General features: G+C 39.0%; 1 protein-coding gene across 4 annotated transcripts in view; it reads right to left on the bottom strand.

Annotated features, from left to right (window-relative positions):
* The window catches only part of CREBRF (CREB3 regulatory factor), a 57,908-nt gene that overhangs the window by 18,479 nt on the left and 11,546 nt on the right, over positions 1–27,883 (bottom strand). For all 4 annotated transcript variants that reach the window (XM_047827911.1, XM_047828002.1, XM_047827826.1 and 1 more), the window contains exons 2-7: positions 18,264–18,470; positions 15,891–16,016; positions 13,114–14,200; positions 6,727–6,921; positions 4,737–4,926; positions 3,470–3,543 (exon numbers count right to left, since the gene is read on the bottom strand). In XM_047827911.1, the coding sequence (XP_047683867.1) occupies positions 3,470–3,543; positions 4,737–4,926; positions 6,727–6,921; positions 13,114–14,200; positions 15,891–16,016; positions 18,264–18,272 (1,681 nt within the window). In that variant the 5' untranslated portion in view covers positions 18,273–18,470. The remainder of the gene's footprint in view (positions 1–3,469; positions 3,544–4,736; positions 4,927–6,726; positions 6,922–13,113; positions 14,201–15,890; positions 16,017–18,263; positions 18,471–27,883) is intronic.

Consider the following 27,883-nt stretch of genomic DNA (forward strand, 5'->3'; position numbering starts at 1 on the left):
TCTCTCTCTCAAAAAAGAAATAAACATTAAAAATTTTTTTTAAAAATTAGGGGTGCCTGGGTGGCTCAGTTGGTTAAGTGTCTGACTTTGGCTCAGGTCATGATCTTGTGGTTTGTGAGTTCAAGCCCCACAAAGGGTTCTGTGCTGACAGCTCAGATCCTGGAGCTTGCTTCAGATTTTGTTTCCCTCTCTCTCTGCCCCTCCCCTGCTTGCACTCTCTCTCCCTCTCTCTCAAAAATAAAACATTAAAACAAAAAATTTAAGAAAATAGATTTCAAAAACGATTCCATTTACAGAGCACCAAAAAATATTAAATAGCCAGTAACAGAACAAAAGATGTTACGCATTCTACACCGAAAGCCATAAAACAAGGCACAAAGAAATTAAGGAAGACCTAATAAATGGAAAGAGATACCAAGTTCATGGATTATTAGAAGACTCCATTTTGTTAAGATGGTAGTTCTCTCCAAATTGATCTACAGATTGAAAGCAATCCCAATCAAAATTTCAGTAAGCTTTTTTGTAAAAAGAGATTCCAAAATGTATATGGTCACGTAAATGACACAGAATAACCAACATAATTTTGAAAAAACAAAATTGTAGGATTAACAAGGACTTAAACTTACCCGACTTTAAGATTTACTATAAAATTACAGAAATCGAAATAGTTTGTATTCACATAAAGGTAGACAAATGATCAATGGAACAGAATACAGAGTCCAGAAGTAGACTCATACATATAGGGTCAACTGATCTGACAGAGATGAAAAAATAATTGAATGGGAAAAGGAGAATCTTTTCAATGAATGGTGCTTGATCAACTGAATATTCATATAGATAAAAATGAACATCAATTCTCACTCCACACCATAAATAAAAATTAACCTAAAATGGACCATAAACCTAAATGTAGAACCTAAAACTATAGGAATGCTAGGAGAAAACATACAAGAAAATATGTGCATTTTGAAGTTGACTAAATTTCTCAGAACACAAAAAATATAAAATATAAAAAGAAAAATTGGCAAATTGGGAGTCCATCAAAATTAAAATTTTTGGCTCTTTGTTAGCTCTTGGGGCTATCTCAGTTTTCCATGACTTGGTTCATTATCCACTTGGGGATGTCTTAGGGATGTCCCTCTCAGTGTGGTCTTTTATATTTGGGTGCTTGATCTTTAGCAGAAATGATGAATTCATTAACTCCTGTGTTTAGATATTGTTAATCCTTTTCCCTCTAACTGCCAAGTAAATTCCATTTTAACATCTTAAGTGTATAAGTTGTTGGATCCTAAAATAAAGGGGCTAGGGAAGATGAAGGAAGGGTTCTGTGCTGTGCTTAATTCTATGTAGTACAAAACATACAATGCAGAATAACTAAGACCTTCAGAACACAGATAAATAAATAAAAACAGATAAGGATAATGCAATATATTTTTCATAAAGTTTAATTTAAGGTTGGCAACCTATAGTTCCAAATCCCAAATTCTTTTTCAAATGTCACAGATTTTTGAATCACAAATTCCAGGAACTACTCAGCTAATCGGTGGGTGGTGAGTAATGAGTGTTCCACAAAACAGTTAACTGACTGACCGACAAATATCTCAAGGAATCAAGGGCACCACTCTCTTGAGGGATGAACCAGAAACCCTAGGAAGAATTTTCAAACTACATGTGGCAGACTACATGAGAGCATCTCATGGGGTTCTGAAATGACTTCTAATCCAATAGTTACGGCTGGCTGTTCTTTCCCAGAAACTGGAGAAGAGAAGGAAGGCAGAAGGGGAAGAGAAATAAATGAATGAGAAGATCCTCTTCCTCCATGCTGACTAACTGAGAAGAAAATGATAACCTTTTAAAGACAGGCCTATTCCTACATGAAAACAGAGGCTTTATTAGTTTTGGAAATAAGAAAAATTTAAGGCAGCTATCAAAAATCAATGAGATAGAACACATCCAGAAACACTCCAACTGGCCCTTAGCAATTCCCCAGGTGTTCCCTAATCCAGAATATGCTTACATTACAGACCCAAAGCATGTGTGTGGAGATGTAAATTAGCATATACACAAATGCACAAATCTACAGGCACACAGATACACAAACTTATAGTTAAATACATAAATTGAACAACACACAGATAGATGCCTACAAGTGTCCAAGGAAACACAGAGCCAGAAGGCTCCCAAATGGCCCATCATATCTCCCTGCAGTGTAAGTCATCTGGGTTCCAAAATGAAATATGAATGCCTAAGGTATTGTAATAATTATGTGTATATGTACTCACAGAGCTCAAGGTCAGAATGCTTCAACAGCAAGAAAGAATAATAGGAAAATGAGTAGATTTCTTTTCTAACAAACCAACTATTGTTTTACCTAACTCATTTATCTGATGAGAGTTCCTGAGTGGCCATTAATAAATAAAACCATCAGCTCATTTCACAAGTTGTAAACTTCACAGTAGGAAATCCTCTTTCTGCCCTCACAAGTGGAAGCAAGATAATCAAGATAAAGGATTAAGAAAACTGCACAAAGTTTAGTGAGCACCTATGTGCCAGACATTGTGCCGACTTCAGAAAATCTCTGGAAACAAATAACAACTGGTCATTTTGCCACTGATCCACTTTCAGATACAACGTAGCCCAAGAGCTGTCCAGTGAAGAACATAATTTTAGAGGCAAAAGAACATACAAACTCTTATGATACCAGGCTTAAGGAATAGTAACAGAGCAAGGAAGAAAGGAAGAATGGTTCTTATTACAGAAGATCAAGACCAGAGCTTTACAAACCTCTAGAGTGCTGAAAAAGGGTTCCAGGTGTTTTAAATAATAATCCTCTCAGTCCATAAGGGGCTTCCCCTCCCTTGAGCAGCCTACTCTGTTATATTCCAGGATGTCTTAGAGATGATAACTTTTTACATGTGCCATGTTGTAAAAGACTGGGGGGCACTGATCTAAGCCAACAGTTCCCAAATATGTGCTAAGATAGTTGCCTAGAGTAATCTGGAGTAGTGTTAAAAATATGGACTCCTGGGTTCTACTTGCACAGACTCCAATTCATTGGATCTGGGGAGAAGCCTAGGGATCTATATTTTAACATGTACCCAGATGATTTTTAAGGAGCCATCAAGTTTGAAAAACACAGATCTCAATTATCCACTCAAATAGACATTAGTCAATAAAACTGGCTAACCCAGCAATACAATTGTAAAATGGAAGTAGGAGATTATTGTGGTCACAAGTATACAAGCTCTCTAGGGTAGAGAGGAAATTTGGCATGGGGAGCCACAGATACACTCACTAAAAGGAGAACATGAATGAATAAGAGTATGTAGCTTACTGAATGGATGAACAAAAAGGAGGCTGGCCTAAAACTTGGCAGAATACAGGGAAAGCAAATAACAAAACCGAAGAAAAAGAGAGTGGTTGGCAAAATAACAGGAGGTTAATTAAATTCTTAAAAGTTTAGGTTTACCATATTCTGTGTTGAGGCCCCATAATTTCACTTTATTAGCTTCATACTGGGCTTTTTTCTTTAACCGACAAGCCCTGTGAAAGGAAGGAGCAATTAGTTCACTTAGTTTTTAAGTGAACATTCAGAATATACTTCTTTTTGCTGCTGTCAAACTATTTTCTAATAGCAACCGAGAATCACTGCCTATTGATGTTTATATCAAGGAACTCAGTTTCCAAAAAACACACAATACAGTCATTAATCCAAACTGATTTTTAAAAAATTTTACCACACATCCAAAAATAAAGCTATGATCAGTACACTAAAATAAACAAACAAAAACTGACAATACCAAAAGAATGTAAAGTGAGTGGAACCATCATATGTTGCTAATTGGGATGTAAACACTACTTACTGCTACTTTGAAAAACAGTAAGTTTTTTAAAATTTACTTTATTACTTCAGAAATAGATAGTCTGGCAATGTCTTATGAAGTTGAACATGTAGAGAGAAATGCAAACTTATGTTCACACAAACACCTGTAAGTGAATGTTTATGGTGGTTTTACTCATTACTGGCAAGAAGCAGAAACAACCCAAATGCCCCTTCAATTAGGGAATGGATAAACTACGGTGTATCCCTACAGAGGAATACTACTCAGCAACATGGATGAATCTCGAATTCCTCATGCTAAATCAAAGAAGCCAGATTCAAAAGGCTACATATAATTCCATCTATGTGACATTCTAGAAAAGGCAAATCTGTGGGGACAGAAAACGGATTAGTGGTTGTGAGGAATTAGGGGTGGGAGAAGGAGTTCACTTTACAGCGAGGCATGAGGAAATTTTTTAAGGTGATGGAAAATATTCATTATCTTGATTGTGGTGGTGTCTATGTGATTGGGTATGTCTGTCAAACCCATAAAAAGTGTACATTAAAAGGGATATATTTTACCTCAAGTAAATTATATCCCAGTAAAAAATTTGATTTACTACAAAACAAAAATTAAAATTATGACAAAACTTTTCCTTGCTGTAATATAATGCACTTGAGAGTCCTTTCACCTCTCCCCTTTAAAAGCATAATACCATCTCTTGGTACTATGAAGCATAAATGAAGTCTGAATACCATCTTTTATTTTCAAAGGAAAAATTATAATACTCTCATTGTAGTATTTCTAAAAACATATATCTGAGTAAGAGGTTGATGGCCATCCATAAAAGCTCACTTAGAATCTAACCTCACCTCCTAGACTTTATTCACACAGGTGAACATGATTATCATTTACCTGGAAGCCAGCTTATTTTTTTCCTTCCTTGACCTTGGCCGGGCTGTTAAGGGAAGCTCACTGACTGGCGTCAGATCACTAATCACCTTATTCAGTTTCCGTAGTTCATTGCCTATCTGGAGTAGTTTTTTAGGGTTTGGAGTCAGGTCTTCTACATCGGTTCTCCGTGACTTTTTGACTGCATATTTTCCTATAGATGGCATAAAGAGATTTAAGTTAGATCACTGTATTTAACAAAAGACACATTCTGCAGCCATATTTTAAATCCACATTTCTCCCTCCACCTTTTTTCTTTTTTAGAAGTCTTGGCATGTTTCAGAAGTCTCAGCATGTTAACAGCCTATGCTAAAGGGGCTAGCCTCCTCTCCTTCCCACCTTGTAACTGCAAGAAATGGGGGAAACATGGCACAGAGCCAGTCTTCGCCAAGTCCTTATGCACCTTAGAGTTTCTAGCCCTGGTATGTCAGAATCTTAATTATATGCATGGTGGTAATAAGCATCTCAAACCTCAGGACTTGAGTGCAAGTTCACCAAGCCCAAAAATCAGGGCTAGGGTAGAATATACACCCAGAAAAGACTCTGGAGACTTTACTCAAACCAAGATATTTTGATGCTATGACTGAAAAATTCTCAGACATGTATACCTTGTTGCTGGACTCAAAAGGCCAGCAAATAAAGACCGCTTTTTTTGAAAGCTCTTCCTTGGTTAGTTTGATAAATAACATTACAGAAGACTCAGGGGTCTTGCCCTATCACTGCAGACAAGAGTGATGGGGGGTGAACTATAATACACCAAATAACTTTTCCTAGTACTCGGCACATGATACCTAGAGCTATTTAGTGGACCTGTCTTCATTTCTGGTAGAAAACCGATCTGAAGGCCATATTCACTGACAAACAGTAGAATACAGACTGAGTGCCAGTGGAAAGGGAAAATGAGGCACAGATACACTTTTGATATAATTCCTGTTGTCAAAATTGCTTAGCAACATAAATCTGTAGCATGAGAGATTACGAAAACTGTTTATTGAGAGCCAAACTTACTAGTGCCCTCCCCATTTTCAGTACAGGTTTTAGATCATACAGAATAAAAGAAGAAATTCTACTTAACTACATCTTCCTTTGTTCACCATTGGAAATTTGGCTTGCCTATGATTATAAGTTTCTCCTGACTCCTACTATTCAACTCTCCTCTCTCCAGTGCTTTTCTCTACAATTATTCCCATTCCTTTCTTTTCCCACCTTTCTTCCCACCTCCATTTTTTTTTTTAAAGTAGGCTCCACACCCAATGTGGGACTTAAACCCATGACTCTAACGTCAAGAGTTGCATGCTCTACCAATTGAGCCAGTGAGGCGCCCCTTCCTATTACCATTTTGATTCCAATCTCCCTGTTTACATTTCAGCCTGGAGATTGGGCAAGAACAGAAGATAGAGATGCTGGAGCCCAGCCCCTTTCTCCCCAACCCTTCTGGTTTATAGCAACTGTGGCAGGTCAGGAATCGGCAGTCTCCTGGTCATTTCCCGAGTAGGATAAATAGAACAGGAGATGACTAGAAGTTGTTTCTGCACAGGCCTTCCTCCGTTTAGGTGACAGCTCTCACAACTGGTAAAGGCTACTTGTGAGTGTCTCTGCAGTAATAAGTAAATATAGCAGCTCTCCTGTTCCCCTGTCCACTTTGCTAGGAATGGCTGAATACGCAGGTACACTTAGTAAGCATTATGGTTTATGGTCTCTGTGTAAAGTGACACGAGGCGCACGTGGGTGGCTCAGAAGCATCCAGCTCTTGATTTCAGCTCAGGTTATGATCTCCTGGTTGTGAGATCAAGCCCCGCATTGGGCTCCACACTGAGCATGGAGCCTGCTTATAAGTCTTTCTATCCCTCTCTCTCTGCCCCTCCTCTGAGCGCTCTTTCTCTCAAAATACATAAGTAAAGACATTAAAAAAAAATAAAGTGACACAAAATGTTTGGCTGTAATTCCGTCTTACCATGATGTAAGCCATTTTTCTGATACATATTACTTGGCAAGGTATCTCGGTTCCACTCAGATGGCCTGAGCATCCTTTCTTGCTGTGATGGTGTGAGCTGTTCACTATACTCCCAGAAGTACCTTCTTTTACCTCTCTTCCGAGAGGATATTGAAGTCATCTCCTTCAAGTCTTCCACAGAATCATTTTCATAGCCTTAAAAAAAAAAAAATCCCCCCCACCCCCAATTTTTTAAGTTCCACAACTTTCAATATAGCAATAGGGGCAAATAAAAAGATCTATTTGTCACTTGGTTCATTTCATCTGAAAACATCACTGGTGTGTCAAAGATAATAGACCATATAAAATAACTTAATGTGGAAATCTCTAACTCATAAAATATTGAGATTAATAAACACAGATAACTATACTGTTCACTCGCCTTCTATTTCTCATTGGTTCTTATAAGTTAGTACATGACATCTTTTGTATCTTCACATAGGCTCTGAGAGAATGATGAAATATAGCTACAGGAATGTCAAATGTACCATTAGATAATGGTATTAAGACATGACACTGTGATTTTTAATGTCTTTCTCCTAAAATTTATGCATCCAAAACATTCCCAGACAGACAGGTGTGTGCATTTCTATGATGGTCTCTTACTAGACACAATTTTGTAAGGCAGGAGTGGTTTTCTTCCTACCTCTGACCCTAACCGTTTTGTAAAAGTACAAAAATGAGAATTCTTGCACAGACTCTCAAATAAAAACATATATGCACAGTCTAATATTTTACTGGAAGAAATTTGCATTTACTTCACTTTTAAGAAGTTATTTTCCTTATTAATGGGGAGTTTCAGAACATAGTTAACACTGAGCTGCTGGAACTGTTGGTCAGACCTCACGCAGAATGACCTACAAATCTAAAATACCTTCAGAGAATGTCCATCTCAGTGTATTCCACATCACTACTTCTAGATATGCAGGGGAGTGGAGATGGGCCCCACACAAGATATATACAACCCTAACGTGGCCAGGAAAACTTGGGCACTTCTGGCCAAGCAAAATGACCACTCTCCCTCCTAAAATCATCACTCCTCTGGAACGGACACTAGAAAGTGATGACATTTGCACATTTTGGAAAAAAGTTAGAATTTGAGAATTTTACCAGGTTTACTTCAGATTAAGAATTAATCAGAGGGGTGCATGGCTGGCTCAGTTGGTTAAGCATCCCACTCTTGATTTTGGCTCCGGTCATGATCTCGCAGTTTTTACGTTTGAGCCCCACATTGGGGATTCGATCTTTCCCTCTCTCTCTGCCCTGCCCCAATTGCTCTCTCTTGCTCTCAAAATAAATAAATAAAGGATTAATCAGAAATATGGTCCATTTATATGACATTTTAGAAAAGGCAAAACTAGAAAGTGGCTTCCAGGCGTTGGGGGTGGAGGGAGGGGCTGACTATAAGGAACACAAGGGAAATTTGGGGGGGGGGGTGATCAAACTCTTCTATATCCTGATGGTTACACAACCACCAGTACATACGCTTGTCAAAACTCAAAGACGTATACACTTAAAGAAGGCTGAATTTTATGTATGACAATACATAAAATAAACACTGCAATAAACATGACCTTTTAAAAAAGAATCAATTTGGAGACCAGAATGATTTCAGGGCAACAATCAAGAGAAGCTTCTGCAGCACTGCTAGCATTAACAGCATGAGAGTTGCACACGTGGTAGTTTAAAACAATATGGCAAGGGATGTGACAGTGAACTTCAGGTTCTTCTTAAGACATGATCCAGAAGTTGAGTCACACAATCATTCCTAGAAGTCTGATTTTTAAAAACTGTGTTAGATACATAAAGCAATGGCTTTAGTCTATTTATTTGTGCCACCGTTACACTTCAAATTAAAGGATTTTATCTTGTTCCAGTTATCAACCTAGTTTTGGAAAAGGCACAAGGGCAATACTGTGCCACCAGAAATGGTGTATTCACCAAGAAAAGCTTACTGGCTCGAACAAACTACCAGCCCACAGGTATTAACCTAGTATGGCTGGGAACACCTCAACACAGGCAGGTGGACCAACAAAAACACTCCCAACTTCCTACCAATGTCAAGAAATAGTGTTCCACAAAAAACCGAAACAAATGAACAAACAAGCCAAAACAGAAACAGACTCACAGATACAAGAAACAAACCGTATACAAGATACAAAGAGGGACGGGATGGTGGGTGAAATACGTGAAGGGGATTATGATGTATATTTTTCCAGTTATAATAAAGTACAGCTTTAGGGATATAAAGTACAGCTTAGGGAATAATCAATAATACTGTCATAACTGTATGTGACAGATGGTAACTAGACTTATTGTGGAGATCATTTTATAATGTGTATAAATGTTGAATCACTATATTATACACCTGAAACTAACATTGTATATCAACCATACTTTCATTGAAAATAAATAAATAAAATTTTTTTAAAAAGTAAAAAAAAAAAAAACCCTTTGTATGGTGACAGACTTGACTTATGGAGATCTTTTTGTAATATATAAAAATAACGAATCACTACGATGCACACTTGAAACTAACAGGACGCTGGATGTCAATTATACTTTAATAAAAAAATGAAAGAACTAGTGTTCCATATTGAAATCTACCCTAGCCCAAAGTAGAAAAGAAATTTTTTCCTATACAGCTTCCTCAGGCAACCCATCCCTCTGGCAATTTATCTGATATTCTCCCCTACTTAGCAGTTCTCTTCAGGTGGCCTGGATTTCTGGCAAAACACTGTCTATCTCATTTAATGTACCTACACATTTCACTTACAGATATTTGAGCTTTCTAAGAGCCTGGTAAAAAAAAAAAAGACATTTTTAACCCTATTTACACAAAGAAACAGGCTCATGGAGGCTTTAAGTGACTTGGCAGACCTGGAACTGGTGACCCAAGTCCCGTGACTCAAGGAGTCTAGCTCCTCTTGGTCTTCTCTCTTTTCCTATCTGTCTAGTTAAACGGTCTCAATGGATTTTTCTTCACATATATCCTGTGTCAAATTCAAAGAATGATGAAGATTTCAATTTCTCCGGTCCACTCAAATTAGTTACCAGTTTTATTTATTTATATACGGTCAGCCTTTTCCAAAAAAAAAACAGAAGGGCCATCAATAACGTATTGACCTAACATATTAACATTTTCTAGTAACATACACCACAAATTCACCATAACACACACACACAGACAGTCATACATACACAATGGATTTCTTTAAGATGGCCACTTTGCAATACAGAGACCACCATGAGCAAGTCGAATGCAGAAAAATTATATTCCCAGATCATAGGTCTAGCATTTAAGGTAATTAAATATTTCTCAAAGTATGTTCTCAGAAACACTATTACCATAAGATAGGCCTTCATCCCCAAGTGAGTTCTGTGGTCAAATAAGTTTTAAGAAACCCTCATCCTGCATCTCTCTCTTGCCGAGTCACACTACACACAAGCGGATTAAAAGACGGAGAAATCGTAACAGTAAACAAACCCACTCAACTCTAAATTCCATGAAGATAAGAATCATGTCTCCCTTGTTCATCTCTAGATAGCCAATACCTAATACACACGGTGCCTGACACAAAAGTAGGCACTCAGAAATATTTTTCTTTTAACAAATCAAGTATTTGTTTAACGCAACACTTCCATGAAGCCTTTTTCCCTTTTCTTTTCATTTGCTGGATCACCATACTGATCTGACTCACTCCTTCCTGACATGATTATCAGATGGAAATCAAAAAGGCCACGTTTATTCTGTAAAATTCTAATCACACATCGTTGGTTAGTGCAGACTACCAGTAAAGTCAATCGTGAAAATGTTTAGGAGGGATTACAAAATAAACTTTCTTTCTGGGGGCCCAATTCTTATTATTACAACCATGTAATCCCAATGACCCCGAACAGTCACAGCCTGTCCACAGAATAGGCTCTATTAAAACTTGGGAGCAAGGCCAAAGTAGGGACTGGAACTCCATTTTACACCTTTCCTGGAGCTTTGTAGGCTCAGGCACTGTTGTAGCCAACTGCCAAGAAACAGCATCAAGGGAGCTAGTCATCACAAAAGGGCCTTTGTAACTCTCTGCTGCAAATTAAACCAATCGACCCACTCTAAAACTAGCACTCTGAAGAAACTACAACTATCCCCACTTTTCTGCTTCAAAGAATGTCTTCCTGCTTCTTACCAGTAACTCACTTTTGCATTCCTGAAGTCACTTGTTTAGCTCTTTCTTCCAAGAAAAAGGGAAATTTTCACTAGCAAATGTGAATAAAGCCCAAATAGTACCACAAAATTGTGTTGGTTATGTGGTTAAATCATGTCATTCATTACCATTTGTGAGAACTGTCCAAGTAATACTAACCAAAGAGGCTTTACTTCAAGTCAACTGGAAATGAATGAATTAAATGCCATCCAAACATTTAGCATTGTTAAACAGAGCCAAGAGGAGAGTTTTACCCTGCTGAGTGCCAGCCAAAGCATTTCTGTTTCAAAGTAGTGTTGGTTAACACCAGCAAGCTCACAAATCAGGATAATTCTACAGGAGACAGGGCAAGAGAATGTGGCATGAGGGCAACACCAACTATAACACTGGTCCCCCCTCCCTATGAGAGTCAAAAGGCTGAGAAAATGGAAACGAGGGTCAACTCATCAAGTGATCTCTCTTCGCGGACCTACTCATCTCTCAACACATTTATCCAGGTAAAACCACATTAAAAGATAAAGGGTGAATTTAAAGTGGACTTGAAAGCCAAAGAAAAGCAAAACTACAACCAGAAGTGAGACAGACAGTACAGTCCTTGGTGATGGTGGGATTGACTGACTCCCTCTGATTTATATTTTCCTTTAAGTACCCACTGGCAAAGGCATCTCTTTCCCCACGCTTTCCATTTCCCTTAGTTATTACTCATCTCTTTATCTCACTCTTCCCCTACCCTCCTACCCTGATCCTAAGTATGGAACTCAAAGCAATAGGCCTGATCTATAGACCTTGATGACCACTCATAAACAGCACTCTGGTCTTCCCACGGGAGGGAGCTACATAACTTACCACTAGCTACAAAGACAACTTTCCCTGAAACATCTCAGAGCAGATTTTTTTTAAAAAAAGATTAAAAAAAATTTTTTTAAGTAATCTCTACACCCAACCTGGGGCTCAAACTCACAACCCCGAGATCAAGAGTCACAGGCTCTACCAACTGGGCTAGCTAGGTGACCCTCAAAGCAGATTTCATTAATTTGTTGACAGGAAAGTTTTCCAGCTAAGCAGAAAAACAAGTGTTCTATCTAGACGACACAGAGTTCTAAAGCAAACCAAAAAAACGCACAAGCCCTTTTCCTCCACGTTAAATTTAAAGGACCCTTTCCTTACTTGAAACTCCACCCAAGTCAAACAACTGGGTTGTATCAAACACACATCTAAGCATTTGTTACGATAGAAAGATTTCATTAAAGGAAGTCTTTCGGCAATAATAGTGCTTCAAGGGCTACCATACAGCTACCGTGGCTTAAAAAGCCTTTTTAAAAATTAAATATTAATGTTTATACTGCTAGAAATTCCAGCAATCATAACAAAAGGGCTCTCTCTGACAACTGATAAAGTTTAAAAACTAACTTCATTTTTTTATGTACAAGTTATAGTATCAACATTATTTTTGAAGAAAATAACTTTTGCTTAAATTTGAAGATCTTCACTTCTTTGTGCAGTTTAAACTGTGTGCCACTTGGCAATACCATTTTCATAAATACTATACAAGCCAACAGTGGCAACAGCCCGAGCACGTAAATGCTGAATGAAGGGAACCAGTTCCCACAGGTTTCTTTTCTTTCTCCCGTTTACATCAATAAAGCAGAGTAGCCTGCATACGCATTAAATTACAGCATGTATTTTTCTTAAATGGAAAAACACTGTGAATGAAAGATGGGGCAGACACAAAGAAAAAGCTCTTTTTTACATTATTGACTAAGGAGGCCTTGCTGGTTACAAGCATAAGTAATACAAACCATCGTCACTTGGTTTACCATTGTGGGCCCTCCTAACTTGCCTCGACTGTAACAGAAGTCCATGTGTATAAATAGGAATATTTTTAAGTCAATCTATTCTTGGTATCTTTGCACAGCTGCTGCAGAGAGTAACAAAGTAGGTCCCTTAACATAAGATAAATTAAGAAGAAGCTCCTGAAGAATAGCCTGTAAGAGCAGCAGTGATTATTTCAGAACTGCTTGAATAGAAAAAAGCAATTCCATATCTGATCCAAGATAGTAAGTCATTTGATCCCCAAACTAAGACAAAGAAAATACCCCTATCTCAAGATAGCAGAAAGGTCATTCTGGTAAGCCTCCAAGCATTACCATACCTGGCTCAGAGAAAGTGTCACTAATATCATCATCTTTGTCATCTTCATAATCCTCTTCCTCCTCTTCCTCCTCCTCATTTTCAGAAAGTTCATGCTCACTCCCAAATCCTTCATCATGGTCCTCATCGTCAGCATCTTCCTCGTCTTCTTCATCTTCTTCAGGACTGCATTTGGTTGGCTGTTCACCCAAGTTGTCGGAGACAAAAAGGGAATAATTGTGCTCTTCTTTTTTCTGGGATGAATCTGAGACCAATGTGCTGGCAGAAAGGCTGCTACTCTCTCCTGCTACAATTGACCCAGGACCCTCCTGGGACAGGGGACTGAGTAATAGTTCCTGGGTTTCTTTAAAAGGCAAAGCTGGAGTGGCATGACCCTGAAGAGGCTCCAGCCCTTTTTTCTCTGGTCTTTTTGCTACTGCACCACAGTAGCAGGTGTTCTCCTTTGCTGCATCTGCGTGAATCTGGCTCAACAAGGGCCGGCTCTGCTGCACTGGGTTGATCTTTACCTTTGCCTTTTTTACATAGTCTTTACATTCAACATGAAAGTTCACCTTTTCATTATGATACATGTTGGTCTTCACCATGATCTGTGTGCTTGAAGTGGGTTTACTTGCTTTTTGGACACAGTCTGACAAAGGGACCTCAGCCTGAAGAGTCTTAGAAGAACACACAGGGGCAGCTGCTCTGCTTGAGATCTTTTTACTAGGGAATGAAGAGGGCAAAGGAGCTTGTTTGACACTGAAAAGTGAATCAGGGTAATAAAGGGAATCGGAAACAGACTGAGAGTCCTCACTATTAAGCTGGGCCAAAGTTGGAGTTTTACTTATGACCTCTTCATCTTGGTAAGGACTAGAAAAGTCATCAAGACCCAAGTAATCCACTTCTTTTGTTCCCCAGATGTCACAGCTGGTTAGTTTGGTATACTTTGTTAAGTCTTCACAGTATGTATCCCACTGTTCCCAGTTTGAGGTTAAAGCACCCTCATTATCCAGGACATCTGTGAAAGACTCCAGATTTTCAATGTCTTTGCAGTCCTCCAAAGAAAGGAAGTTGTCTCTAGGATTCTGTTGATAGTTCATCTCTCTATCCTGAGAAAAGTTAAAAAAAAAAAAAAAATCACACATCACATTTTAGGAAAGAAACATTTACCTCCATCCTCACATCCATATATCAAATTGATAAATCAGTACTTGACCTCTGGTCTGTTCTATTTTAAGATAAAGGCTATTTACAGGTCACTTTACCATTCCATACAATATCATTTCCCGGCGCAAGGAAAAAAAAAGGGAAAATATGCCCCTTGGGAGGCTTAGGTATGGTCTAAATATCAAGGGCTCTTGAACTTTACTATAAACACTCTTCCTGAAAAACCTTTACATTTCCTGATCTTTGACTTAGGATTTGAGGAACTCCTTAGAAACGAGCTTCAATTACAAAGCAAATAATGAAGACCTTACCTTCATCACAGAAGGATCTGTCTTCTTAAATGAGAACTTAATATTGAGACAAAGAGCAAACCAAAGAAGAGTTGAAACTCAGCCACAGAAGGGTATGATTTTCAGTAAGACCTTGTTAACAACACCCGGGCATGGGGACTATATTACTTCTCACAAGTATGATACTCCTCATGAACAGACATAGGACTTTTAAAATAGGTCAGTAAGACTATGCAGTCATTAAAAAGAATGCAGTTAAGGTCTAATGTACTAACACAAAAGGCTGCTCACCATGAGTCTTTATGTTAAAAGGATTAAGTTATAGAATACCGTATCTACGAATATGTCACCCAACTTAAAATACTCATATATTTATATATAAGCAGAAAAACTCTGTTAGGAGTACCTATCTTTGGAGAGGAAAGTTTGGAGGGTGGAGGTTCAGGAAGGAAACAAGGAAAATTTTCACTTTTTCGGCATGCTTTTGTTCTGTTTTGATTTTTCCATTTGTTTGGGGCTTTTCTTGTTTTGTTTTTGCTTTTATATGTGTGTCTCTGCGTGTTTTTATGGCTTTAATGAAATACAGCTTACAGACCACAAAATTCACCTATATCAAGTGTACAATTCAATGATTTGTAGTAAATTAGCCGGTTTGTGTACTTAGTTTTAGTTTTTCAGTTTTTATATACTTCCATGTTGCTTAAATGGTATGTAATTAAAATTAAAAAAAAATTTTTTTTAGTACTCTTAGGTGTCTATTTACCTCGAGAATAAGTAATAAGTATACTGTTTGGAATTGCTATTTTTACCTCACATTCTTTGCATCAGATGCTTTGCTCAACGTTATCATTCCTAAATATCCCAGCTGAAGAGCCCGTTAGCAGTTAGGTATATCAAAAAAGCTTCCCATCCTCATCAACAAAAGCTGGACTTATCTAAAGGTAAACTCTCCTCTATTTTCTTTTATGTGTGTGCATGTGTGTATGTATAGAATTATTTTTTTATAATTATAATGCATATTTTAAAATTCTAGTATAATTAACATACAGTGTTATTTTAGTTTTAGGTATACAATACAGTGATCCAACAATTCGATACGATACACTACCCAGTGCTCCTCATGGTAATCCCCTTCACCTATTTCACCCATCCCCTCACCCACCTGCCTTCCTTTTACTCTTTTCAATTTTAGCCGTCTAAAATTACTAGACTGACAGTCACGAGAATCAAACTTGACATCCTTTCTCTTTTCAGGCATTTATAAATGAAAAAAAAAAAAAAAGATACCACAACATTTTTACCCCAAATCAATTAAAGCAGAATCCAAGAAAGTGTTACTTACCAGTTCATACATGAAATCTGGATCTGAACTGTTTGCTAAGAGATCTGTGCTCATCAGAGTCTGTTCTGAAAAGGTGTGGCTTCGAAAGGCATCCCCAAAAGGCGGATCCATTCCGCTTACACTAGGCTACAACAGAGTGATTTTAATTTTAGACAAGTTAAAGACTACTCCAAGGCCAATTTATTACACATACACCCCACTCCCGTGCCTACTAACTTACTATTTTCAGAATTTTGTATATTTTCTACTTTTTAGTGCATTTAAGAGATTTAATTAGCATTAAATTGTGACCTTAAACTAGGAAAACAATGAAGATGCATTAAAAGCAGAAAAAGGAACAGTGGCAACTGTTAATAATATCTAACTTCTAAAAACTGAAGTTTATTTAGCCACTAGAATCAGCCTACACTACTTAATGAGTACTTTTATTCAGCTATATGACATTTCTTCAAATCTATCTCTAACAACACTCCCTCTTCTAACTCCCCGAGTTAGAAGAGTAGAGAATTCTGGCATCTGCAGTGCAACAAGTGCATCCAGGAACGTGATGAAGATAGGAACAGCCAAATATCCAAAAATCCTACTGGTGAGACCAGACACTTGGGCATGAGCTCAGTAACCTTTATCCTGATACCCCACCCCCTCCTACCAAAAAAAATCCTGATTCCAGAAAAGGGTACCATTCATTCTGTAATAAAATTAGGGGGAAAAAACTTGGCACCCAGAGTTGATGCTCCTTTTCTCCATCCCCCTTTTCCATTTCAACATCTATATAAATCACTCCAGAGTGAAGTCAGGACTCACACTCCAAAGGGGCCAAACAAGTGAATGGCCAAACTTTGAAATCTAACTTGGATGAAGGAAGAAGATGGGAAAGAATAAAAATTCTCTCTTTTTTGTCCTTCTGCAAGTTTTTGCTGAAACTTAAAAAAATTATATTAGCCAATTTGCTTGTATTTCTCTATTCATATAGCTTCTACCTACCACGGACTGGCCTTTTTACACACTCTCCTATCATGTTTTTTCTTCATTGGCACTTCCCAATCCATTCTTTTCTTTCTCTGATTTTTCCCAACCCTACCAGGCCACATGCTCAAAGTAAGTGTTTTATAGCTCTAAATTCAAGTATTCAGTAAAGAGCAAATGAAACTTTGAATGGGGAAGAACTCTAAACGAGTACAGGTAGTCTACTTGGCACAGATATTGGGGTGGAGACAGGCCCCTGGTTTTAATATTAACCAGCAAATCCCCTTTCTTTGCCTCTGCTGCCTGCCTCTGAGCCTCTGGACAGTCCCACCAAGTTGCTTATTTTCTGTGTTCAAGGTGTAATTCTGCCTGGCCCCACATAAAGCCACCTAAGAGTCCCTGCCCTCTCATTATTTCTAGGCTTCTCCTCAGCACTTAACAAACAGAAAGAGGTAAGGGGGTAAGAACTAACCACTGGAGGGGGACAGGAAGAAGTATGGATGTGCAATGGGGATTAAAAGGGCTTCATGGGGCAGGGCACCTGGGTGGCTCAGTCGGTTAAGCTTCCAACTTCGGCTCAGGTCATGATCTCACGGTTTGTGAGTTCGAGCCCCACGTCGGGCTCTGTGCTGACAGCTCAGAGCCTGGAGCCTGCTTCAGATTCTGTGGCTCTGTCTCTCTCTGCCCCGCCCCCACTCACACTCTGTCTCTCTCTCACAAATAAATAAACATTAAAAAAAAAAAAGGGGGCTTCATTAGTTTTTTCAGAAATTGCCTCAAACCAGAGCTAATCAATTCTAAGTAGTTACCATAATATAAATAGATATAATCATTCAGAAATGTTTTCTGGGAGGTGTGTGTATATATATATATACACACATACATATATATATATATATGTATATACATGTATATATACACACACACACACACACACACACACACATATGGGAACATAAGTGTGTGTATGAAAGAGAGAAAGGTTGAAATATCTCACCATTTCCTCTTAACTACTTTTCAATTCAGTAGGCATACATGCAAAGGAACAAACAGGAAACAGGAAGTAGACACGGAGATGGAAGTGGGCTTTTTGTGGCAGACTGATATTTTCAGGGGAGTTGGGTTAGCCTCCATAAAGCCAGCAGACCTGTCCCCCTTCTAACCAGCTTTTCATTCACCATGTTTCCCATGTCAAGCTCATTACATTTCAAAGTGGTAGCAAAGGAGGAAATAGAAGCAATGGAAGGAAGGACATGTATTCAAAACTAGCTGAGGTGGTAAGTAAAATGTCTTAAAGAGAGTGTTTGTCAAGTTGTGTTAAGATTCAGAGAACTTACAGAATCAATGGTATGGACTTTTCTGCAGTGGGAAAATATAAAACTTTGTACCTACTCTGTTGTAATTTACCTGAGGCATTTCCAAGCCCAGATCCTGTGAGTCCGATGGCAAACTTTTCTTTTTCCTCGTTTGTAAATTCCTTTCCAGCTTTACTTTTAATTTCAAGATCAAAGACGATTTTCACAATAAATGCCAGGTTTTCCCAGAATGCCTTCAATTTCAATGCTTGGATCACTGTTTTGTTTTGTTTTTTTTTTTAAGTAATTCTGTGTGAATCTGTCAAACAACAACACAAAGTAACTTTACTGAGTGCCATTAAAAACAAGTTGACCTTTCAAAAATGACATTAACAAAGAACATTTTAAAGGAGTAAGTCTTGGGGCGCCTGGGTGGCGCAGTCGGTTAAGCGTCCGACTTCAGCCAGGTCACGATCTCGCGCTCCATGAGTTCGAGCCCCGCGTCAGGCTCTGGGCTGATGGCTCAGAGCCTGGAGCCTGTTTCCGATTCTGTGTCTCCCTCTCTCTCTCTGCCCCTCCCCCGTTCATGCTCTGTCTCTCTCTGTCCCAAAAAAATAAATAAACGTTGAAAAAAAAAAGGAGTAAGTCTTAGGGTTGCAATTTCAAGAATTTGGTCATTTCTTGGTAGTAACTTTCCTGAAACTCACCATCCCTCTATTTGTTCCTAAAACAGGGTAAGTCAATAACCAACTGGCAACATTAAAAAAAAAACCACCTTGACGAAATTAACTGAGGCCTACCTTTTCCTGTGATTTGAAAGATACCTAACGTTAAATAAAGTTCCCATTCACTTTATGTTCTGTATGAGAAACGATAATGTCTCAACATTTAATTCCATCTGTTGTGTAATTATTACTGTAAAACCGATCTACATTTTATATCTCTTATAAATCTACAAGAGTAACGAATAAATAAAGTCAACAACGGAATTTAACACATCATCCTCTGCATTAAATAAAATCACATTCATAACAGCATATGCAACATTATTCTTTGAGTTATAAGTGAAAGCTGTCCTTGAAATGAGAATTATTCCAGTAAGTTTTTTATAACTTATTTAACAACATGTTTATCCTGGGGGGAAACAGGGATTAAGGATTACTCTGCAGAGGGGTTTCAAGGGTTAAATTAAGTAATGATTGCAAATCACCTTGCACAGTGTCTTGACTATGGTGGATTAATTCCCTTTTTCCTTCTCTGTGAAGGCCTTAATTATACCCACTTCATCAACTTTTCCTGTCAGTGGTTCTCAAAGCATGATCCTAAGACCAGCAGCATCAGCATCAACTTAGAGATGTGTTAACGAGTGCAAAATTTTGGGCTTCAACCCAGAGCAGCTAAAGCAGAACTCTGGGAGTGTTTCTTCCAGTTATGTCTTTAACCCTCTAGGCAATTCTGATTCTCCCTAAAATTTGAGAACCACAGCTCTACACTCAACTCTTTGCTCTCATTTCTGCCTAGTTGCAGTATCGTTTCTTGGATTGATGTAAAGAGCCAATTTAAGCTGAGCTGCTCCATAGTTAACACATCTGGACTAGAGGATTAGAATAGTACATTATATCAATTTCAAAGGCCTCTGCTGAACAAATAAGAGACTGTCAACAAGGGATTCAACAATTGGTCCACTTTTTAGATTAATAAATTGACAACCATTTGTATTTCCTGGATCTTTGCTGGGCTCTCCCCTCTGGTGGGCTCTCATTCTTACGCTACTGTTCTAGCCTAGAAAACACCATCGAGCGCCCAGACTGGGCCTAGAAACAGAATTAACATCTCAATAATTATGCATCTCAATCCAATGCTACAGTCTAACCAGATTATTCCCTGCTCCTGCCAAAGGCCAGTTCTAGTCAAGCTTCTCCTAATGCAGCCTTCCTTCTGCCTTGGTCCTACTACTGATACATAATCTCAGTCCAAATTCTTCCCTTGATTCCTGTGAGAAACAGGGTCAAGTTGCCTTTTCTAGACCTATTACTTTAGATTCCAAAAAGGAATATGATTCAAATGATGCATTCCACAAACTGGGTTAGTATGGACCTGGGAGACAAGTTTGATACTCTAAAACCTGAAGTCTACCCTTACTAAGCAACAGGGCTGAAGAACTCAAGAAAAACTAAGTTCTATTCAACAAATACTTACCGACGTCTATCAAGGACACCAGCTACCAACAACTTGGTTTATCAGGGAAACACTGGACCAAAAAAGGGCCAAGTTCTAGTTGCAGCTCTCACTTGCAAACTATACAACACTGAGTAGGTCAATCTTTCTAAGCCTCATGTTTCTCATTTCTAGAAAGAAAACACTACTACTAAAAATACTAGTTTCCTGACCACTGAATTCTCCGAGCCACAAAACCATGTACAGATACCAATACAGGTATATCCCACTTTTTGAAGTTCATGTTATGCCACCTCACTTTTACAAAAGACCTACATCAGTACCAGTTTTTGTTAACTGAAAGAAATCCAGAGCAAACTTTTGTTTTTATGAAAAAAGGTGAAAATAGTGTTAAGCATTTGTTGGGCCCTTATAGAGGCAGTGGCACACCACAAGCAGAGCAGCGAGAGCAGCCTCACCAGCTCCTTCCCTGGGAACCACATTCAGCATCTCAGCATCAAGCTGCCACAGCTTGAACAGTGTCTGTGAGCATCTGTGCTTTATCTACATTTATTTTGCGCATGTGTTAGCAAGAGTATCCTAAGGTTATCAGGAAACCCTAGGAGAGGTTATTTTTCGGGTCTGGGAATGATCAAAATTTTTCCTCATAATTAATGATAATTGCTTCTCCGCCTTATGACATTTCAGCTTACGAAAGGTTTCAGAAGAGCGTTCTAGTTTTGCATAGCAGGAGAAACCTTTTTTTATTTAAAATTTTATTTAAACACTGGACATCAAAACTAGGCTGTCAATGCAATTAGCAAAAAGACCACTTGTTTGGAGCACTTGACAGGAGACCTGGATTCCAGTTTTGATCCCATAATTAAAACTAAACAGTCTTATGACTTTGAACAAGTTATTTAAATTTATGACTGAGCACCCAGACCGAGGAATTACAATTATTCTCCTTTAACTATGTAACAGGAATGCTATGAGACTTGAATGAGATATTAAGTTAGGATGTACTAATAAAATAAATCTGAAAGGTGATTATTATCAACAGGTATATTTTGCCAATGCTTTCGTTGCACAGTAGTCCATCTCAGAAGCGCAACATTTGTGACAGTTATTGGCAGCAAGGCTGAATGTTTTAAGGACACCAATTCCCAAAGAGAGGGTATCCACCATGTAAAGAGTTGAGCACGCACTCCTGGAGTAAAGGTCCTTAGGTGCTTCTCCCAGTCTCTCGGGTAGCAGCAAACAGGATGGGCGAAGAGCCAATTGTACCCCAAGCAGCAGAACCTCTTTTCAGTAATAAACTCTCTCAGTCTCTAAAACTAATGATCCAAGGTCACAATCAATTATCTTCATTCCCAAGGTTTTCCAAATGCTTCATACCATTCCAAACATTTATTGTGAAATAACTACAAACAACAAAATTCCCCACTGAAAAGTGGAAGGGAAAAAAAAGAATAAAGATTTCTACACCAATTACCATTGCACAGAATCTTCTGTAATGATACACTGCTCCCAAATCATCTTCTATACTGGGGAGCCATATACAGAGGGTACATTAATGTTTAGATGAGCAAGTAACAAGAGGAAAAGTGTAACAATGGGCTTTTCAGGAGGCCTTCATACTTCTCAAGAATACCCACTATTTTACTCAAAGCTTCGATATGAAAGTTATGTACTTTAAAAGCAATTAATTTCTCAACGTGTGACCTGAGGAGTATTTGTTCCAAATGATGTTGAATAGTTACTCAACAAAAGGGTTATGAGGTTTGGAAAACACAACATTAAATAAAACTGTTAATACTACCTTTACGTAGGACTTCTTGCGAACTTTAAGGTGCTAGGTGATACTGTGCATTATAAATCACCAATAGATGAATAGAGCAGATATCATTTCCCAAACTTACTTGATCTTAAAATCCTCTACCCTGCACTCAAGGAGACCTCAAGACTAGAGCTTCTTAAACAACACCACCACCCTAAAGAAAAGGCTAAATTAATTCCCCTAGTTATGAGTTCCTTTTATTCATAGTTCTGGCTCACCAGTTCCCAATATAGTTTTGTGGGCTTTTCAAGGGAGAGAAGACTGTCTTCCATCAGAAATATCTGCCAGTAGGAGTACCTGGGTGGCTCTGTCAGTTATGCATCTGAGTCTTGGTTTGGGCTCAGGTCATGATCTCATGGTTCATGGGATCATGCCCAGCACTGGGCTCCACATTCACTGCTTGGAGCCTGCTTGGGATTCTCTCTCCCCCTCTCTACCCCTCCCTCACTTGTGCTCACTCGCTCCCTCTCTCTCAAAATAAATAAGCTTTTTTTAAAAAGAAGCATTCGCCAACATTTCCTGTACCTGGGTCTGTTCAGAACTATTCAACAACATCTTCTAGGCACAGGAAGATACCGTTAGCAGAAAATTAGCTCTCTGAAGCAATGTGATGGGGTCCAGGACAGGCCACCCCAAAATATGCCACCCTGGTATATTATTTTTAATTAAAGTTACTCAACAAAGAGCCAGTACAAGAAAGATACTCTGACCCTCTTCTGTCCCCCTGAAAGCAGGAAATAAAGTCTTCATGTGGAAGGTACCCTCCCTGCACCTGGGAGATAGAGGCATACTTATTGCCAGAGATAGGCAATTCAGGGCCAAGAAGGTTGTATAAATAAACCTTGTTATCTCTTCATTAATTTGCTATCCCAAGCCCAACCATCTTTGTCTTATCAGCTCTTAACAGATTTATTGTTCCTTTGTCTAAAGGTATAAAAGCTGCCTGCTTTGGTCACTTCTTTGAATCTCTTACTTCTTTGAGCTCCTATACATATGAAATTAATTTTTTTCTCCTGTTAATCTGTCTTGTGTCAATTTAATTACATAAGACCAGCCAAAGAACCTACAAGGGAAGAAAGAAAAAGTTTCCCTCCCCTACAAATGAGATGGACCAAATGACTGATTTATGAGCATTTACCACTTTATCGAAGACAACCACAGCTCAGTATCTTTCATAGCCCTTTTTACCAAGTCCTTCCCTAGGTTTTTTCAGTACTCCACTTGAAAATACGTTGAGGCTTACTATGTACATTAGGCAAGACAAAAAGTGAATGTGAAGTAAGATGATAGGTAAGGCCAAAGGACTTTTACAAAAGCTCATCCCTCGGATTGCTCAAACCACTAATCCAAACTTAAAAAGCCAAACTGAAGAGCTGACTGCAGGGGCCCAGGCAGCTTACACATATCCAAGAGCCCCTAAATTGTGCCCCTTCTGAACCTGAGGGTTTCACGTGATTCCTGAGAGTCCACATATGTTTAAAAGGCTAGGGGCGCCTGGGTGGCGCAGGCGGTTAAGCATCTGACTTCAGCCAGGTCACGATCTCGCGCTCCATGAGTTCGAGCCCCGCGTCAGGCTCTGGGCTGATGGCTCAGAGCCTGGAGCCTGTTTCCGATTCTGTGTCTCCCTCTCTCTCTCTGCCCCTCCCCCGTTCATGCTCTGTCTCTCTCTGTCCCAAAAATAAATAAACGTTGAAAAAAAATTAAAAAAAAAAAGGCTAAAAATATAAATGAATTTACAAATGAAAATATCTTATAAAAAAGCAGATACTATATGTGATGGTCAGAATCCCTAGAGCTCCCCTTTTATGGCACTAACTTAGGTCACTGCTCCCTCTTAGTTAACCCGAGGGAACTGATTCCTCACACGTGGGAGGTAGCATTTCTGAGTTATCCAACACTCATCAGAGTAGAGGTCAAAAGCTTTCTGACACACCCATTAGGATGGTTATTACCCAAAAACCAGAAAATAACAAGTGGAGGATATTGAGGAGGATACGGAAACATTGGAACCCTTGTGTAATTGCTGGTAGGAATGCAAAGTGGTGCAGCTGGGAATCTCTAGCAGTTCCTCACCAAGTTAAAACATGAATTCATACGATCCAGCAATTCCACATCTGGCTATATATCCAAAAGAATTGAAAGCAGGGACTCAAACAGATACACATACACCCATTTACACAGCAACATTATTCACAATAGCCAAAAGGTGGGAACAACCCTAACCAGCCATCAACAGATGACTGGATAAACAAAATGCGGTAACACACACACACACACACACACACACACACACACACACACACACACACACGTAGTAATACATACAACGGAACATTATTCAGCCATACAAAGGAATGAAATCCTAATCATGGATGAACCTTGAAAACATGATGCTAGGTGAAATAAACCAGACACAAAGGGACAAATATTATATGATTCTACTTATATGAGGTAGCAGGATGGGCAAATTCATGGAACAGAAAGTGGAATAGAGGTTACCAGAGGCTGGGAGAGTTATTGTTTGATGGGTACAGAGTTTCTATCTAGAATGAGGAAAATGTTCTGGAAACAGTTACACAAGAATGTCAATGTACTGAATGCCAATGAACTCTACACTTGAAAATGGTTTAAATGGCCAAATTTGTTTTATGAAAAATACTTAAAAATTTTTTGAGGTAAGAAATGCCAACACATTTACATTGTTAAGTAATTCACATACATGGTTTATTTTAAGATTTCCTAATCTTTGTTGGTTCGTGCTCATCATTTCTTTCATGTGTGCAGAGTTTCTGGGTTCTCTCCCTTATCTTTCAACTGTGCTAGATCCACAATTCTAAGATGTGGCTCACTGTCCTGACCCCCTAATTTAAATAAACCATTTTTCCTGAAGCTTAATCCCCAAGTAAAGATGAAAGAAAGGAAGGAGAGCGGAGGAAAAGGAAGAAGGAAGGAAAGAAGGACCACCGACTTGGTAATTTAAGCTTATACAGTGTGTATGTCCCACGGGATTCCCCATGGGACAGTTCATCAGTTTGCCCAAGCTCCTTAGCAGACCAGGACCCATGAGCCACATTCCATCCATCCTGCCATACTTCATATGTCCCACTCAACAATTCCTTTTGAAAACTATGCAGAATAGTGAACAAAATAGTTCTATGGAACAAAACAGTTCTTCAGATGCTTACTGAATCAAGTCACTACCTGTTTCACAGCACAGCAGAAATCAGAGATCCACTAATCTCCAAACCATTAAGGAAGCATACACTGCCTATGCAAGGAACACATGGGGCAAATGGTGGTGGCCACAGTCTCCCTTTATTATGTAATATAAATCCCATGAACACACTGCAAGTGAACTGCTATTCTCTACCTTTCAACAGCAGTTCTCTGGACTCCAAAATATAGAAAACAGGTAACACTTCACACTAAATGGTTATACTTTATGTCTGGAATTATTAGCAAAAGACCCCCATTATTTATTTTCCAAACCTTGCTGCTGCTGGTGTTTAAGGAAAAGAGCAGGGTAAAGAGAGAGAAGACGTATCTTTTCCCTCATATTGAGTGAGAAAAGATCATTTTCCTAGCCACGTAGTACCTATCATGGCCCCATATAAGCAGATGTAATCCTCCTACTGTAACACTTTGTGAACTTTTTAAATTTTTGTTTTTTTAATGTTTATTTATTTTTGAGAGAGACAGAGTACGAGCAGGGGAGGGGCAGAGAGAGACAGAGAGAGACAGAATCCGAAGCAAGCTCCAGGCTCTGAGCTGTCAGCACAGAGCCCAATGTGGGGCTCCAACTCATGGACCGCAAGATCATGACCTGAGTTGAAGTTGGATGCTTAGCCAACTGAGCCGCCCAGGTGCCCCATTTTGTAAACTCTTTATTCCTGGGTAAATCCGATAGTCCCCTTTTATCCTCACATTCAGAGAGTTTTAAAAATACGGATATTTTAATTAAAATAATTACATTTTACTGAGAATCCTGAGGAGTTAAGAAAAGATACTACATCTCAAAAATGATCTCTCCCTGAAATACAGTTTTGGAGGAAGACACAAGACCTCTCAGAATTTTATTCAATTCCTTTCCAAAGGCTCCTGCCCAACTTTAATCTTTGACCTACAGAAACATATGGGAGCTTACTTAAAACCCTTTGGGATCCAAAAAGAAAGACCGTTAAAGCAGGTGTCTGGATCGACGTGAGTTAAACAGGAAGAGCTACTTTTTATTTCTCTTTTTAATTTTTTTAAATGTTTATTTTGGCGACAGAGAAGAGACAAAGTGTGAGCAGGGGAGGGGCAGAGAGAGAGGGAGACACAGAATTCGCAGCAGGCTCCAGGCTCTGAGCTGTCAGCACAGAGCCCAACGTGGGGTTTGAACTCATGAACCGTGAGATCATGACCTGAGCCGAAGTCGGATGCTTAACCGACTGAGCCATCCAGGCACCCCCAGGAAGAGCTACTTTCTGTGTCTAAAAACTATTAACTACAAGATATTAGGGGCCTTCTGAAGCATTGAAACCTGTCAATTAGGTTGTTCAGAGCACAAGAATAAGAGTATGGGACAGTTTTTGACAGAACTAAAGAATGCATTTCTAACCCCAGCCACACTTGGTTACCACTGGCAACAAAATATTCACAAGTTTATACCTGTATTACTGTTTACAGACAACAGGCACGTTGCTATACCCCGTCATTTGATAAAACAAGTTGGTGAAGTAGTTAGGGTACATATTAACATCACTGCCATGCCCTAACCTCTGTCCAACCATTTTTACATTAATAAAAAAAGTCCAGCAAGGATAAGGGATTTATCTGAGGTCATTTAGTAAATGGCTCTGTGCAAACCTATCATTATAGAGACTATCTCGTTCAGTGCATCTCCAGAAGACTTCCAAATCCACACCTTCAGCCTAAATATGTGAATGCACGAGCCCTACCTTCTGAGAACCAGCTATTTCCATGTTCATTCACATCCCATGACCTCAGACACAGCATGTCACCTTCCTATCCAAACATTTCCATTCTGTCAGCAGTACTACCACTCTCAGACATCCAGGCATGGAACACTGATCTCAACCTCTTTTCTTCCTCCTCAAGTCTTTGTTAAATCATGCCAGTTCTCTTAACAAAGATACACGGACAACTTACCTTGTACCCAGCACACAGGCATCTGTTCATCTTTGCCTTTCCCACTTTCTCAACTCTTACTTGTGCCTCATCGTTTTATATTTACCATTCCAATAGTTGCCCTACAGACCTTCCTGCTGCCCTAGAGACCTTCCCCCCCCCTCTCAGTTCTTATGTCCCACTGTATTTTCTCCCTAAACCACCACTTTGTATTAGCATTGTGCTCAAAAGTTTTCATCAGCTCCCAGAAATGTCTTGGATAATGTTCAAAATACTCAGATACAATGAAACTACCTTTCCAATCCCATCTTCCACTACCATTTTATAACACTAATATTAGCTTGATCTTTCAATTCCATCAAACCCTTGAGGTACACACAATCTCACTTCACTCCACCAGGAATTTCCAACAGTGAGGCTCTGGCCTTTTATGCCTTTGCTCATAATGGCTTTTCTCTTCCTCCTCCTCAATCCCTTGTCTCCACTATCAGATCGTAAAATCTTTGAGAACGACCATCTCTATTTCACAACAGTGCCAAAAGCAATGCCTTTCCCAGGACAGGCATCCAGACAAGAGCTGACAGACAATGAATGGGAAATCCCCT

The sequence above is a fragment of the Prionailurus viverrinus genome, chromosome A1, assembly GCF_022837055.1.
Source record: "Prionailurus viverrinus isolate Anna chromosome A1, UM_Priviv_1.0, whole genome shotgun sequence".
In the NCBI taxonomy this organism is placed as follows: Eukaryota; Metazoa; Chordata; class Mammalia; order Carnivora; family Felidae; genus Prionailurus; species Prionailurus viverrinus.